Source organism: Tasmannia lanceolata, unplaced genomic scaffold (genome assembly GCF_043159265.1).
Source record: "Tasmannia lanceolata isolate RefF3 unplaced genomic scaffold, GAP_Taslan_0.1 ptg000008l, whole genome shotgun sequence".
NCBI lineage: Eukaryota > Viridiplantae > Streptophyta > Magnoliopsida > Canellales > Winteraceae > Tasmannia > Tasmannia lanceolata.
In genome coordinates this window covers 14222826-14239650 of record NW_027518685.1, presented here as the reverse complement: position 1 = coordinate 14239650, position 16825 = coordinate 14222826, and the positions used below count along the sequence as shown (strand labels likewise).

The window sequence follows — 16825 nt, the reverse complement described above, 5'->3', positions numbered from 1 at the left end:
GAAGAAAACGTACGGTAAGAAACAAGTTGGTTTTGTTTTCATTCTTCTCGTGTTCTTGGGGTTTTTTTCAAGAGATTGATCCAAAACTGATTTATACTTGCCACCATTGATAGTGAAGAATAAGAGATTGGCACCCGTGGATGCAAAGTCAAGGACCGAATCACGTATATATCTCCTTCCCTTGCTTCTTGTGTTCTTTATTTTCTTTGATTATTATTGTTTATTTTGTAGATTGTAGAAGCATTGGATTTTCTTAACATTTAGAAGATTTTAAATAACCTCATGGGAGAAATTGACATGGGTGGCATGCATAATTTCCATCCATTATTAGAGCAGAGATCAGGGAAACAGCCTCTGTACGAAGCAAAGGCAAGGCTGCGCACATCTAGTCCTCCCCAAACTCTGCAATGGCGGGAGCCTCGTGCACTGGGACGCCCTTTTTTTTTCTTATCAGAGCAGCGATCTTTTTCTCTTGTCTAAACCAAAACCTCAACAAAGGGTTAGACAGCAAGAGTCTAGGACAAACGAAGGTCTGGTGTAATACTATATCATGGCACAAAATGACATGTACCTCGGTAGCATTCTCTATTTCTTATGAGGTTGGAGGTTTGATTATACAGTGGATCAACTAGATGGACGGACTAAGATTGTCTTGGGTTTTCTATGTGAACTGCCACAGAACAGATCTTATACTTGACGAACCCAAAACTGGCCCATATTTTATGAAGTTAATTTGGGACTATCATCTATCTGCACTGCATTCTTTGCTCGTGATGACCAAAGCCTGGACACTATCGTAGATGGACACTCGGGATTTTCTGGGATATACAGTCTATAGAGTCCTGCCAAAGATCAGATGACCCTTCCATAAAAAGCCCCAACGAATGAACAGTCCAACAGATTATGCATGTGTAAAATACACTGTTTAAAAGGTCACTAAACGTCTAAACTTAACACACGGTTCGACTGGGTTTCTCCTTGGCAAGTTCTCTGCCCAAGTTTTGAGCTACCAACTGCTGGTGATAATATAACAATGGGGTAGGCCATTGGATCTAATACCTGATCTAATAATCTAATGGTTACATGATTTTATTATTATTCATCTCATTAAACTGACATTACTTTAAAAAAAAAAACTTAACTGAAAGTTCATTTGACACAGCCCTCTCAATTAAAAGACTCGTTGACCTGCCTGAGTTGACTCATTTTATCCGAATTCTAGTCATGGTCCTTGTTTTTCAATACTAATAAAAAACGTGACTGATTGTCCATGCATAACAATTGCATCAGCGAGAGAGAGCACTTGTCACTGATTTTTATACAATAAATTTCCACATTTTATAATAGAAACTCAATCAGCCCAAGTAATATTTTACAATAACAGAATCAATCATGACTTTTCAGGCCTTTTTTTTTTTTTTCTGCTTTTGTACAGATAAATACATGCATCAACCTAGAACACAAAAATTCCATCTGAAAAATGTACTTCCATTTCTAACCTTGCAAACTTACAGATACAAAACCCATAGAGATTCATGTCATCTTGGCCCAGAAAGCTCAATTGCTTCGCAAACTATCGAAGATTCCTCTATAAAGTCCATGTATCTTGGAGGTGGGTTCTCATAGGATCGGGATCGTGGTGTCTCAATCTTCTGTGAGGCCTCCCATTTTTCGTTAAGGCCATCACCTTCCAACATTCTCACCACCTCTGACATTTTTGGGCGGAGAGAAGGGTGGAACTGCGTACATAGTAAAGCAACCTTAACAATCTCTTCTAACTCAACTCTGTCAAAATTGTTCTTTATATCTTTATCCACCATGAGATTTAGCTTATTCTCTTGATGAAGCTTCTTCACCTGCAAAAAAGCAAAGTAAAAATGGTGCATGCAGATTTATTGCAAATGCAATCAAAGTGCTTTTGTATTTTTCCTTTGTATCAAAGGGGCTAAGGATTAAACGTTTGTGAATGCAGCAATGCAGACGGACTAGTTATTTTGGAATACAGTATAGAAAGCTAAGGAATTTGTTGTGCGACACATTGGGTTGAGGCAGAGTTCTCTATATCCATGCAGCTACTACAAAAAATAAGATCATGAATTGACTGAAGACAAAATAGGTGGTGACTAAAATTGCAATCTTCCTATCGTAGCAACTGCTGAGAACAGTTGAAGCAAAGTTAGTGCCCCCTATGGAATGGTGTAAATGTAAATACACTCGAGCATCACTGAAAATCAAGGGAGGTTTTGTCAATCAATCAGGAGGTAGGTGATCTTTTGTGATTGTGAGAGTGCATCAGTAAATGACCAGGAAATTGACCAAAATCTCTTTAAGGGAAACGAGTACACTATGAAATGGGAGTGTTTAACTCGGATAAAATATTGTCGAGGTAAAAAGGACTCGATTCGGTAAGACAATGATTCACGTGCTAAATTTTCCACTAACTGATGCGAGCCAACGGAGTTTTGATTGACTTTGTGGGTGGTAAAATCCAACTGAAACTGAGTAAAGCGTGTCAACTCAGGCGTGTTGATGATCGACTTAAGGGGTTCTTAAACAGTGATGGGATGGACTTATTTAAGAGTTACTATGTTATGCAGTCACTTGGCACACCCTCATGATGAGATCTGCACTCCTCCAATCACTCAGGTCCAACATGGAGATTCCAAAGCCCAAATAAATCACACACATGACTCGAATAATCTCTATCCCTTCCATTGGAAAGCAAACAAATTGTATCACAAATGAGCAACATATAGTGCTGAATGTAATTTTCTAACTACTTAGATGAAATAACAAGTCTGCAACTAATAGGAAAACCATGCTCTGTGTCTTAACAGAAAGACAAGTCAGTATGTCATTAGGAATAGTTTTATACCTAGATTGCACTAATGCTACCATGCAAAAATCCATGAACTTGCCTTCTGTCTTAAAGACATCTCCAAATTAAGGGAAAAGAAGCGAGAATGCGCTCTCAATATAGACCACTTTCATGTGTTTCCAATACCAGAGATAGTATGACCATCACTTTAAAAACGGGTGCATTATTGTGGTCATAAATTTCTACAGGGATAAGAGCTAACACTAGTGTTCAAACACTCATACTAGAACAAAAACTCGACCTAGGTAAACAGGTTGGGGATATAAATGATTGACGGTCAAATTTAAATAAATGATTGACATTGTCAAATTTTCATTAACTATGGCAAGTCAAAGGAGTTTCTGATCGACTTACTAGGGGAAAACTTCTTTGCAATAGAACCCGGCCAAGGTAAAATCAAGTTTTAAAAAAAAATGTGTAAAACCAAGTTGACTCTCGCTAGTCCATGAATGACTCGGGGTGTTTTCAAACAGTGCTTAAAGACCAGATCAGACACAGGGACAGTTATTCATCCAATATATCAATCACGATTAAGGACAGGGAAAGCTTAGATGATGCAGACTGTACAGGGTACCTGACCCAATACCCAGTTGCTTCACAATAAGCCACATGTTTTTCATATCAGAAAAGTCCAGGATATTTGATGATTTCTATGGTTCCTGCAAATAAGAATAAAAGGAGAGAGAACAAAGCTTACCCAATCGAGCATTACACCCTTCTGGTTCGCTGCCCGTCCAAAATCTAATGCCTTCTGACCGGTGATTAACTCAAGGAGTAAGATACCATAGCCAAACACATCTGTCTTTTCTGAAGATTGGCCTGTTGATAAGTATTCTGGAGCTATATGCCCAACAGTGCCCCGCACGGCCGTGGTCACGTGAGAGTCATGGTGATCCAAGAGCCTTGCCAGCCCGAAATCTCCCACAACTGCTTCAAACTCTTCATCAAGAAGAATGTTGGCAGCTTTTACGTCACGATGAATTATTTTAGGGTCACATTGTTCGTGCAAATACAATAATCCCCTCGCCGTCCCTAATGCTATTCTCTTTCGCCGTGACCAATCTAAAGCTGGCTTCCCATGAATATGATCTGCTAGACAGACAAGGAAAGTACAAACATATTTGAAGGAAACTAAACCATTCTTATGTTTTATAAATTAAAAATAAAAATAAAAACTGGAATAAAGATCTTCATTGATAGAAGAAATGCTGTGGTGGTTGTAGGCTGTCGGACCTCCTATGACTTGTCAGGGTGTTAGGGATGGTCCCACTGCCCCACAACTAGAAAAGCAAGTCAGTGCTTTAACTGATTTGAGAAAGCATTTTCTGTTATTTAGAATGCATGAAAATGACCACAGTACTAAAGCAAGCAGTCTAGTAACAGGGGAAAATCCCTATAAAAATGAGATCTAAACTCCATTGCGATGAAGTTGGTCACACAAAAAATGAAAATGTTTCAATGGATGACATTAGATAAGACTCATTTTGAATTGCAATCTCAGCCTTCCGCAAAAAAAATGAAGGGCTTATTTTTATTTAACAAAGCTCTGTTGCAATGGATCATAGACCACATTTAGAAAAAATGATTAATTTTTTATCAATATCTATTATAAAAGCCACAGAAGTTACATCCTAGTAAAATATCTTCCAACAAAATTAGTGGTGCAACTTGGGTACATCCAGCCAAGTTGAAACTTTTGCGAGAAAATAAATCAGAATCCATCTAGATAAGTTTTGAGAAAAACAAAGAGAAAATCTATCTTTTTCCTAAATGTAATTTGTTCAAAAGATTCAAGGCGCCCAGTTTTAGTTGTCATGTTACAATATAGTACTAACGGCCAAGTCTACTCACCTCTTAATCGAGAAGCAACACTCCCATTTGGCATATAAGGGTAGACAAGGAGCCGCTCATTCTCTGACGTGCAAAATCCACATAACCGAAGGAGATTTCGGTGAACGGCCAAACTTATCAACTCAACTTCCGTTTGGAATTGAAGTTCGCCACGAATCTCATTATAATCTTTCAATCTTTTTACAGCCACAAGTGTACCATCTTGCAAGCATCCCTTGTACACAATTCCAAATCCCCCCATCCCTAAGATATTTTTTGAATTGAAATGATCGGTAGCTGTACGGAGCTCCTTAAAAGAATACCTCTTCAAATGACCCAAGCATACCTCCGTATCATATTGATCTGCCAAACACAATTGAGTTACATAAGCAGGAATAGACATGTCCATGCACAAATGTACATGTACAATGGTGATTTTCTACCACTTAACAGGCAAATAATCATAGCTTACTCAGGTCCTAAATCTAGTTTTTCTGTTGGATAAAATGCCATTAGTGAGTCATTTTTCATGTGGATAACAAATGAGCCACTCGAGAAGCAATGTAATGATAATATTGTAGGGATGTAGACCAATGCAGAGTGCCTGCAAAGATAATGGCCACTCAACAGAAGATACTGAACAAATAACAAAGATAAATGATTACTAGTACATAAGAAAATAGGTGATTAAGAGCCACGCCGTGTGTGACTACTTTTGGCAGTTCCCACACCGATTACCAAATAAGTCACCACAGATTATTATGGCAGTTCCCACACCGATTACCAAATAAGTCACCACAGATTATTATGGCAGTTCCCACGCCAATTACCAAATAAGTGGGTAACAAATAGCAAAGACTATTATGGCAGTTCCCACACTGATACCAATAAGTGACTACTTTTTTTGCAGAATTTTAAGGCAGAGATCTAAACTAAAATCTCATCATAGAGATCCAATGAAAAACAAATGGAAAAGAAAAGAAAAGAAAATAGCCTTTTAACTGTCTAGGACTAGAAACCGAATTACCTTTTGGTTCTCCCTGAAAAGGACCTGGCTTTTTTACCCCATTGTTAAAGAATTTCGAAAAAATGGAAACATTAAAAAAAAAAGAAAAAAAAGAAGAAAGAATTCAATGGAAGGGGCACGTAGATCTGGCCTTCTCTATTTTCTGTCATCAAAAGATGATAAGGAGCACCTTCATAGAGTTCTCCTTATGATTACTTTGATCCTCTTATACCATTGGCACCGTTGGAAGTATATATATATATATATATATATATATATATATATATAGGCTACTGATATTCGCACTACCTTGTTTTGATAATTGGGTGAACTCACCTTGTCTTTTATATTTTAACCAGCTGTCAAAGGCTATTACAATTCCCAGTTATCAAAAGACAAGGTGATAATTGGGTATTATCAAAACAAGGTAGTACGAATATGAGTTGCCTATGTATATGCATATATGTTTATAGGGATTTTGCTAAGCAAATTCTCAGGAAGCCACTTCTCAGCCATCTTTTACGTGTGATGGCAGCCACACATGATGACTTTTTAGCAGACTTTGGCTTATTCATTTAATTCAGCAGACATGGATGTCATCACTTGCAAAAGACGGCTGAGAAGTGGCTTCCTGAGAAATTGGCTAGCAAGTCCCATGTTTATACACACACACACACACATGCGTACATACATATATCATCCTATGATACATGTGAATTTTAGCTAGAAAATAAAAGAGATTATTAGTTATAAAACCTGGAACTAAGTTGGCTCCTCAGAAATAACTTATTATTAGAGGTTATAAGTTAATCGAACATTAATTATTAGAGGTCCTAGTCACAAACACATCTATGGTACATGTGAATATTAAAGGAACTAATCACTAGTGTGGGACTGTGTGGTTGTATACAGTAAAAAGAGTAGAAGACAATACGCACAAAAACAGAGAATCACATCCACCAAAATGGCAAGTAATCTAATAAACCAAAGAAAAATGTGGGTTGAAGCAAAACAAAACCAACCATTGACATCAAAGAAAATCTGTGGATGGTGTCTGTGCCGCCACCAAAGAAGCAACCCAACAATGACAATAAGCACAAAAACAGAACAAAGGATTGCACCAACTGCAATAGCCACCCTGTGGCTCCTTGGTCCACCAGATTGCGACCGACCTGAGAAATAGAAGATGGATATATAGCTTAGATTGGCCATGCAAGGAAAATATCCAGCTGGTTCGGAATATTGATTATAGATGGAAAACATAAACTCTGAGATTATGCGAACATTTCATATGTGAAAGAACACCTGCATCTGGTGGGAACGAATGCAACTCTGAGGATACTGCTGAACAGTTGGTTTCTGAACTTGGCCCACAAATTAAAGGATTTCCAAGAATGCTAGAAAAAAGGGAAAGGGGGAAAAAAATTTCAATAACCAAGTAGCAGTTAAAAATAGTACCACACATATGGTAAAAAGAAAGGATCTGCTTACTTGAAAGTTCTAGCAGATATTTTCGGCAAGGATCCACTCAGATTATTGAAAGAGAGATCTCTGCAAGTAATTTAGGCTTAGAAACTTCAAAAGCTTATTGACCATCGGACAGAACAAATAAATTCACAGGTTCAATGACAGAACTAGAATCAAAGAAGAGATAAAGAAATAGAGACATACACAAGAGTGAGACCTTTGATGCTGGACAGAGAATCGGGGCAGGGTCCAATAAGACTGTTGTTATTCAATCGCCTAACTTGTCCATAAGCAAAAACAGAAGGGACCAGTTAGCTTCATTGAACATTAAAATCAATGAAAACTCCCATGCACATCAACAAGAATTGCTCCATTCAATTGCCAAGCATTTGACAGAGACCAAGTTTACAGGGAAATTGGCTTAGGGCCCGTTTGGATGCCGAGGAGATTTTGATTTGGAATTCTCACATTTACAGCCCTTTTTGCGTTGACATTTGGATCCCAATCAAATCCTTGAATTTTCAATTCAGCGACTGGCAGTGAAAAAAAATCAGATTTCCAAACAAGCTGTGGAAATAAGAAATTGGCTCCTCAACCTCTCCCCTGCAGCAGGAATTACCTCCTTCCCTCTCTGTCTCCCTCAACATGAGCTGGCAGATCTATTCATTTTGTAATGAAAACTCAATTCCAAATCCAAATACAAAATCTGAGGTATCCAAACGGGCCCTTAAAGAAATTCAGTTCAGATCAGATTCTGGTTATGGAAATCCAAACATATAAATTCTTCAATCTTACAGATAGTTCAGATTCTTCAATTTCCCCAACGAACTAGGTATTCCACCACCGAAATGATTGTTCGAGAGATCGAGTGTTTGGAGCTTGCCAAGCTTTCCAATGTCAGCGGGAATAGGACCCGTAATGGCATTGTTCTGCAGCAAACTGTACGAGAAAACGATGCATATTAAATCTATGATTCTATAACCTTTTAAGTTTAATGCCAAAAAATGATTCTATAATCTTTGAATTCATGCAATGAATAAAAATGCAGGTTGAAGACTTTCAGTCAAAGGAAAAGCAAAGAGGATTCTTTATACATTTGTTATATCACGAGATTTGAATTCAATCACAATGCTCAATATCAGTATGCTAAAAATTCAATTCAAAAGAAAGATGAAGCTGTTTCAACTCACACAGATTGCAGATTACTGAGGTTTCCAATCCCTGGAGATAAGGTCCCAGACAAGCTCTGACTAGGCAGCCCTCTGATAATATAAACGAAGAAGAAACAACATGACAAGTTTAAAACATAAAATGATTGGATAATGCTGGGTGTGTTCTTTCTTAATTGTAGTCTATTGCAAAAGGTTAGAGGGGAGAGAGGATTAGAGTCTTACAGAGCAGACACATAGCCATCAGCAGAGCAGGTAACCATCCTCCAGCCACAGGGATCTACTGAATTGATATCCCAGTTCTCCAATAGATTATTTGGGTCATTCAGATCATTTTTTATGGCCATCAAAGCTACGACTGCAAATGAGAGAAAGAGAGAACAATTAGTAATTTGTGATCGAATCAATAAGAAATTTGAATTTGAGAATTGAAGAACAAAAACCCGATCATTAGGATATTCTGCATGTCCACAAGCCTCAACTAAAGGGAGCAGAAATATCAATTGAAATAAAACACTCTGACCATCAAACGAAGAAGCTAGGAATTGGAAATTTCATACCAATTAAATATGATATTTAAATAGGGATACCTGTGCAAGAGTAAGCATCAATAGTTCATCATCAAATGAACACAAACAAGAACAAAAAGTAGTAGAAGGGTCATATGTAAGACATTTAATGTACTTGCGTAGCACATGCTTTGGCTTTTATAAAAACGGCTTTTATAAAAACCAGATTGTAGGGAATGTTTGACTATAGTAAAGAGTAATCTAGATCGGCTCATAGACGGTTAATGATCAATGAGGCTTTGAGCCAGGAATACCTTAGCCGCGTGTGTTCATGTTGGAAAGGGTATGGTAATGGGCTAACAATATGTGTGGGCCCGATGTAAGCCCAATAAGGTTAGTCTGCTTATTTGAGGAACATAAGTACTTAATGGGTAGACTCTAGGGTTTCCTTTCTGAGTTGATATTAATATGGGATAAGTCCATGCTCTCACACTTATGGTTGTTATTCCCATTAGGATAAGAGGTATTTAAGCTCGACCTCTTCTTGTGTTTGATTTCTTGAATCAGATGCTTATGATTTGATCACACAAAATAGTTTTACATCATATAGAAAAATTCTCTCAGATAATCAAAGCAACTAGTAAAAGAGAAAAAAGAACAAATGCATACAACAAAATGAATGAAAAAATAAATAAAAATCTTATCAAATCAACAAACCCAAAAGGAAGCAAGAAACTCATCTTCAATTTTCACCATAGAGTATGAACAAAATCACTAACTCGTCTAATTAAAGAACTTTGCATAATGATTTGGCTTTCAATATAGAAAAATAGAAAGTAGGCAGAGAGAGAGAGAGAGGCAAAGGAACCCAAGATCTACTGACCTTCATAGTTTATACCAGAAGGAGAAAGGGTTGCAGAGAAGCTCTCCAGCCATGCAAAACCCATCAAAACCACTACCCAAAAAAGGAAATCCCTTCTTCCCATCCTCTCTTTCATTCCAAAAAACTCTCACTTTCTCTTCACACTCAAAACCCAAATGCTAAACCCACCATACCCAGAAAGGAAACCATTTCCAAATGAAACTTCCTCCACAAAACCACCGTATCAACAAAAAAAAACACAAGAGAACAAATACCTCTACCAAAGTAATAAAGACTTAAAACCCAGATAAGAAAACCACCATATCCCAAAAAGGAAATCTCTCCACGTGAAATTCTCACCCCAAAACCACCATTTCAGCAGCAAAAGTAGCTACTGAAAAAGCAATATGTGAAGAGAACATACAACCAAACAAGCAAAGAGGCCAGTACAAAATGCCAAAAAGACACGGATACAGATAGAGAGGAAGAAAAGGAATCAAATTTTTCAAGAAGAGGTAGAATTTTTTTTCTTTTTCGATCTCTGTGTTTGAGTGATTGGACTGAAAGATGTGGGGATGATCAGAAAGAACAAGAGGATGTGAAAAAAAGGCAGGTAAATTTCTTTGCAGATCACGTGCTTTCTTGTCGCAGGCTTTGTTGGCTTTTGGCTTTTGGCTTTTTGAAAGTTTGAATAAACAGACATATAAAAGCTGGAAAGAGAAAAGATTTCTTTTTTGGGCAGGGTATGTCTTTGGATTCTAAAAAATGGGTCTTTGGGTCCCACATGGATCTCTTTGTTTACTCCCTTGGGTATTATTAATCTTTGAATTCTCTATTTTTTTAATTTCTACATATTCTTGTTGGAAAGAATGGGAATGTTTATTTTCGTTTTTAAATGACATTATATTCAGAGGAATGATATCCTTACTAACATATTTTGATAATGCCACTAATCACTTCATTTTATACTTTTCTAACCTGCTGTCAAAAGCTATTACAGTTCTTAAAAAGCTTTCAGTAGCCAATCGGACAAGTGTAAAATGAAGTGATTAGGGCCATTATCAAAATAGGGTAGTGTGGATGTTAGTAACTTATGTTTACCCTCCTTTTGTTTGGTGGATAGAGAACATTTTTTCTTTAGGGTGCTGTTCAACATATTTGATACTTGCACCGACTCATCTTGTCTTTTATAGTTTAAACAGCTGTAAAATTTTAAAGGTTATTACAATTCAGTAAAAGCTATAAAAAACCTTTAAAACAGAAAAGACAAGCTCATCTTGTGCAATTATTAAAACATGATAGTGTCAATATTAGTAGCCTTTCTTTATTTAAACATGAAAGAAAAGACAAGCTCATCTTGTGCAACCCTTTTTTAATTTTGAAATCATAAAGTTTAGTAATTGGTTCAGAATGTTGGGCCACCAAGAAGCATAAAGTTTAAAATGCCAGCCATGTTGTACGGCTCAAATGTTGAGCCACCAAGAAGCAGCATGTGCATAAGATGAGTGTAGTGGAGATGCAGATGCTTAGATGGATGTGCGGCCACACAAGGGTAGATTGAATTAAAAATGAAGACATCTGTAAAAAGGTAGGGGTGGTACCAATTTATGAGAAGATGAGAGAGCACCACTTAAGATGGTTTGGGTAGAGGTGGCCAACCGGTTCGGTTCTCGGTTCCTTTTTTTTCGGTTCTCGGTTCCATGAACCGTAAGAACCGAACCGAACCGTAGTACACAGTAGGACCGAACCGAACCGAACCGAACCGGACCGAACATAATCGGTTCGGTCCGGTCCGGTTCTTCGGTTCTAATGGCTAATTATTAATTATTAATTATAATTTATAAAAACTTTTAATTAAAGTTATAATATAAGTTACTTTCTTATTATAAGAATAGTATTAACTATTACTTATTAATATTATAAGTAATTTATATTATTAAGTATATGTATAATAGAAATATAAAAATATTATATATATATATATATATATATATATATGTATATTCAAAGTTCGGTTCTTCGGTTCCGGAACCGAACCGAGAACATTAGACCCGGAACCGAACCGAATAAGTTTGATTCTTCATCAGTGGAACCGAACCGGACAAAAAATATTTTTTTACAGTTCGGTTCCGGTTCGGTTCTTCGGTTCTGGTTCGGTTCTGGCCACCCCTAGGTTTGGGCATATCCAATGTAGGTCCTTGGATGCTCCAGTGAGAAGAAGTGACTCGTGCCAAGTTGATGGAGCTAAAAAAGGTAGGGGCAAGTTGAAAACAACTAGGGTAGGAACAGTGAGAAAAGACTTGACGGCTAAGAATATAACAGAGAACATGACCTTATATAGGATAGAATGGAAGAAAATGATCCATGTAGATGAGCCCAACTAGTGTCAGGATTAGACTTAGTCAGTTTGAGCCGGATAGATCCTTTCACCTTCTTCATGAAACTTTTTTAAAGGATTCATTAGCTGACCCCAACCAGTTTTGGACAAAAGCTTAGCTGAGTTGAGTTGAGTTGAGTTGAGAAAGTTTAGTAATTGGTTTCGTACTTAAGCTTTGGATATGTAAAACAGTCATTGAAAAGAAAGGGACTGCTCGACTCAAACCCACTTCCCTGTTTTTAGTGTCAGTTCTAACTTTTTTACTACCATATACAGTGCCTCGTCCCCTTAGGATGAATGATCCTAACCCTTGATCAGTGGCTATGGAATCTGATCTAAAAGGTCCCTTATTATGGAGGGTCAGGATCAAGTGATTAGTGTGAGACCAAATAACATAACCTTGTCATGAGCTAGAAAATGACAAGTAAGAAATTGGACAAGAAAGAGGATGTAGCCTCACAAGTATTTTGGTCATGGTATCTATTTTGCATTAACACATAATTAAATGGAGGTTTATGTTTTGGTCCTCTTATCTATTTTGCATTAACAATTATTATTAAAGGGAGGGAGGTTTATGACAAAATTAGGTTAGTACTTCCAAAACAAAAGGAAAGTTGATTAGCCCAATGCATCTTTCCTTAAAAATAACATGGAAAACAAAATAGGAAAATGGACACAAGTTTATTTAAAAGGAAATAATGTATTCGCCCCTTTTTCTTCCTTGAGCCACTCGCTGGTAGTGTAAAAGGGTAGTCATAAATACACTAGAGGGAGCTGGCCCAGGGAGAAAAGGGGACGAATATATCACTTCCCTTATTTAAGATTTACTTCATAAAGCTAAAATTATGAGAGTAGCATAAGGACCCTTCTGAATATTTTTAATTATATGCTCTGTTATAGGGGAAGTAATATACATGCCTCCTTTTCTTCACTGGGCCACCAACATCAAGTGAATTTATGACTACTCCTTTTAAACTACAGAGGGGTAGGGATTGGTTGTGTGGCTTTATTTCTCAACCTTGAGGTCCCCGGTCTGATGATACGAGGGAGTGGGCCGGGTAAGAAAAGGGGACGAGTATAATCATTTTCCTTGTTTTATGTCATAATTAGGCACAAACACTAAATCAAAGTTTATTTCATAATTAATCACAAACACTTTCTGAACTTTCAAAACTGAGTCTAGTCCTTCCTTCAGCAGACCCACTTGGGGCTGCTTTTCACATGGGCAAATCATAATTTTTAACTACTTTTTTACTGTCTAGTGTCTACGTCACCCATCCCTCTCGGCTCTCCCAGGAAGAAACGGGGGTTGGCAACCAAATATTATAATATTTTTTTAATATCTTTTGGTTACTACTGATGTTCAATAATTGCACAAAATCATATTGTCTTTTCGTTTTAAATATCTGTCAAAGGTTATTACAGTTTCCAAAAAACTGGCAGAAGCCAATTAAAAAAAAAAGACAATCTAAGTTTGTCAATTAATAAAACATGGTAGTGCCTATATGAACGGCCTGTCTTTTCAGAGGAATTAACCTGCCACCTGAGGTCCTAAACCCCGGTTTAAGTTTTTTTTCTGGAAAACGGATTTGGACTTTCAGAATTCAGACCCACTAAATTTTCAACAATGACGTCGCATGTGAGTATGTGACCTTTCTTGGAGAAGCCAGAGAGAGAATAGTTAGGAGAACTGGGCTCTGTTTGGCTCTAGGGAAAAGAATTTCTCAGAAAAAAAATTCCTTGAAATTTGTTTTCTAGGGTTTGGCTAGCCATTTATTTAAGCATGGGGTATACCCGTTGCACATGTGACGAAGACCCTTTGGGTCACTTCTATAAGTGCATGATCGGACCATGAACACAATCATGATCGGACCGTGAACACCCACTAGTAATTTAAGATTCACTCTTCAAATGTCTAAATCATTATCCAATAAAAGACATGGACAGTTCCACAATTTAACCTTTCCCATTTCATTTTTATTTCCTTTTTCCAATAACTGAATGTACTTTCCTAATATTATCTATCTATCCATCTGTAATAGGATTTGCTAGATGATCCATGGCAGAAGGCATTTCGCGGATGGCTTTGCACGTTAGAGCAGCCACCTCATGAATGAAGATAACATCTGCTGAAAAGTGAAAAGTGAGCCTGTGTGGCTGCTCTTACATGCAATAGACCATCCATGAAATACCTTTTGCTGTGGAGGCTAGCAAATCCCATCTATAATATATTCTAAACCAAGTTTCCGAGTTTTTATATGCAACAAAGGCAGAGAAAGGGAGAAAAAACCCTCTCCCTTGATTTTTGATCCAGGTCAAACTCTCTGTTTTGACTTTTACCTTTATAACACTCTCCGCCCTTTATATGTAAAGGGCGGCCATCATATAATTTCTCCCAAGTTTCTTTCCTTTGTCATTAGTTTTCTTTTCAAAATTTTTTTATTGAAAAACCATTTCTTACGTAAAATTTACCGGAGTCTTTTCTAATGTGGATCGTTTTTACACCTCATACGCGCCGTGGGTGGGGCCCATCATTTTACAACACACGTTTGTTTTGATAAGGTGAGGCCCGTCATATTACACCCATGCATGGTATGGCTAGGACCCACAATTTACACCTAATGCTTTACCATTCGTTTATTTCAGGGAAATATTTTTACCCTAAATATTCGGTTTTTACACTTATATTTGCCCCTCAGTGAATTCATTTATTTTTATCTTTTATTTTTTTTGGGATAGGTGGGGGGGGGGGACACCTCTGCACAAACCCATGCATAAGGCAGGCCCCACCAGTTTACACATATGGGCGGGTCTAAGTGATGCACAGATGGGCCCATCATTTCACACCATGTTTTGATAGGGTAGGGCCCACCATTTTACGCCTCATATTTTGAGGGGTTAGTGCCATTAACACATACACGGTATGGGCCAATAATGCTAGTAGAATATAAACGCCTGCATCTACTCTCTATCCCAAAGGTATTTTTGTCGCTTTGGGGGAAATGAAGGTAGAAAAAAGCATACAACTGTTCAATCCAAAAAGGACCACACGTTTCTCATCTCCAATCTAAAGATGCCATCTCTCTCTCTCTCTCTCGGGAGCTTTCAAAGTGTGGGGAAAACATAGAGTTCTCGGGCATTAATAAAGCGAGATTCGAAGGAAAACATAAATTCTCTCGACCCGTGTTGTGTTGTTTAGTTTTTTTATCGGTGTTGGTTTTGCGTGTATGATGATGTGACGATGCATGATACCATATTAATGTTGTGGGCTCCCATTATTAAAAAAGAGAGTGCATTCATACTATAAAGCTTCCTTAATGCACTCGGTATATTGTTGGAAGAAGTGAAGACAACGTTTAAAATTGATGTAAAAATGGAGGAGCTTGTGTGGTCCCGAATGCCACTGCTATCTTTGTATTTTAAAATTCTACTAGCCAATATGAGAGAGAGAGAGAGAGAGAGAGAGAGATGTAGCACCATTTGACAGGTAGATGTGTATTTAGAAAGTAGATAATACATGGCTGTTTTGGTTTTTTTTTAATGAGATTATGATATTTTTGTCATTTTCTATAAGACTAGTAAAAGTGCGACTAAGGTACTTCCATGTTCCCCCGCTAGTAGGCATGTAAACGTGAAGGAGATAACTACATTCATAAGATGTGGCTGCAACCAAGGTTTAAAATTTCGGTTTCGGCACCGGTTTCGGACCTTGAAATTTTAAAATTTCGGTCAAAATCTGGTGCAAAAATCGAAACCAATATTTTATTCAATATTAAATTTCGGCCAAAATTTCGCTCCAAAATTTCAGATTTCGGTTGAAATTTAAAACCCCATGGCTGCAAGCAACCCCAAATTAGGCTATAAAACCTTGTCAAAGTGCAATGCACTTTTGTTGTTCTCAGCTCCAATTGCATGATTCATGTTGCACGATCCACGATTGCTGCTTTCCATCAAGGAAGTCTTAGCTCAAACTTTATGGAGTTGGATTTTTTAGAACTCCGAGGGGATAGGAATGATTGAAGCATCTGGTCTAAATGTTTTCACATCTTCAACAATAACTTTTATTCCATCATGTCATCTAGCAATCTGTCACCTTAAAAAGCCATAATCTATATTAGAGAACACTAATAAAGAGAGCATACAATTGTTAATTCATATATGTGATTCCAAGAGAAACCTACACAATTGTTGTATGAATATTGTTCAAGATTTTTTCAGAAGATTGCCAATGTTTTTAAATATCATTTTTAATGATAAAAATAATGAAAAAAAAATCGTTAGAGAAAAAAAGCCAAGCAAATATCAAGATTTTTTTAATCTCATAAACATCTATTGAGATCTCTCCATCATCCAATCGGACTTCACTTTGTTTACAAATAGCAATTTCCGTGACAAAATAACATAAACAGAATAGCATCAACCAACAACTCCACTTGCTATTTTAGAAACAAGTTTAGCATCCACTTCCTAAGACCATATATATATATATATATATATATATATATATATATATATATATATATATATATATATAATTTTAAATCAACTTCTTGTCAATATTTGTACAATAAATAGTTCTTACGCACATCTCACGTTCATCTTCAGACTATAGACCACAATGAGACTTTAGCCACAAACTTTTAAGAAATAAATCATCCAGAGCAACTCGAATAGAAGGATCAAAATATCTTATCAACCATCTTCCTTTAAAATTCCTAACGTGCCCA

The 16825-nt window shown here is 37.1% G+C and overlaps 1 protein-coding gene across 1 annotated transcript; it reads right to left on the bottom strand.

Annotated features, from left to right (window-relative positions):
* Nucleotides 1-1288: 1288 nt before the first annotated feature.
* On the bottom strand, nucleotides 1289-10391 carry LOC143884475 (protein NSP-INTERACTING KINASE 3-like). The gene is made up of 11 exons (XM_077388077.1): nucleotides 9743-10391; nucleotides 8576-8708; nucleotides 8372-8443; nucleotides 7977-8120; nucleotides 7386-7457; nucleotides 7206-7265; nucleotides 7020-7111; nucleotides 6737-6886; nucleotides 4730-5071; nucleotides 3576-3967; nucleotides 1289-1856 (listed from the first exon to the last, which is right to left on the bottom strand). The coding sequence occupies exons 1-11, from the start codon at nucleotides 9855-9857 to the stop codon at nucleotides 1539-1541; spliced, it is 1890 nt and encodes a 629-aa protein (XP_077244192.1). The 5' UTR covers nucleotides 9858-10391; the 3' UTR covers nucleotides 1289-1538.
* Between the last annotated feature and the right edge of the window lie 6434 nt (nucleotides 10392-16825).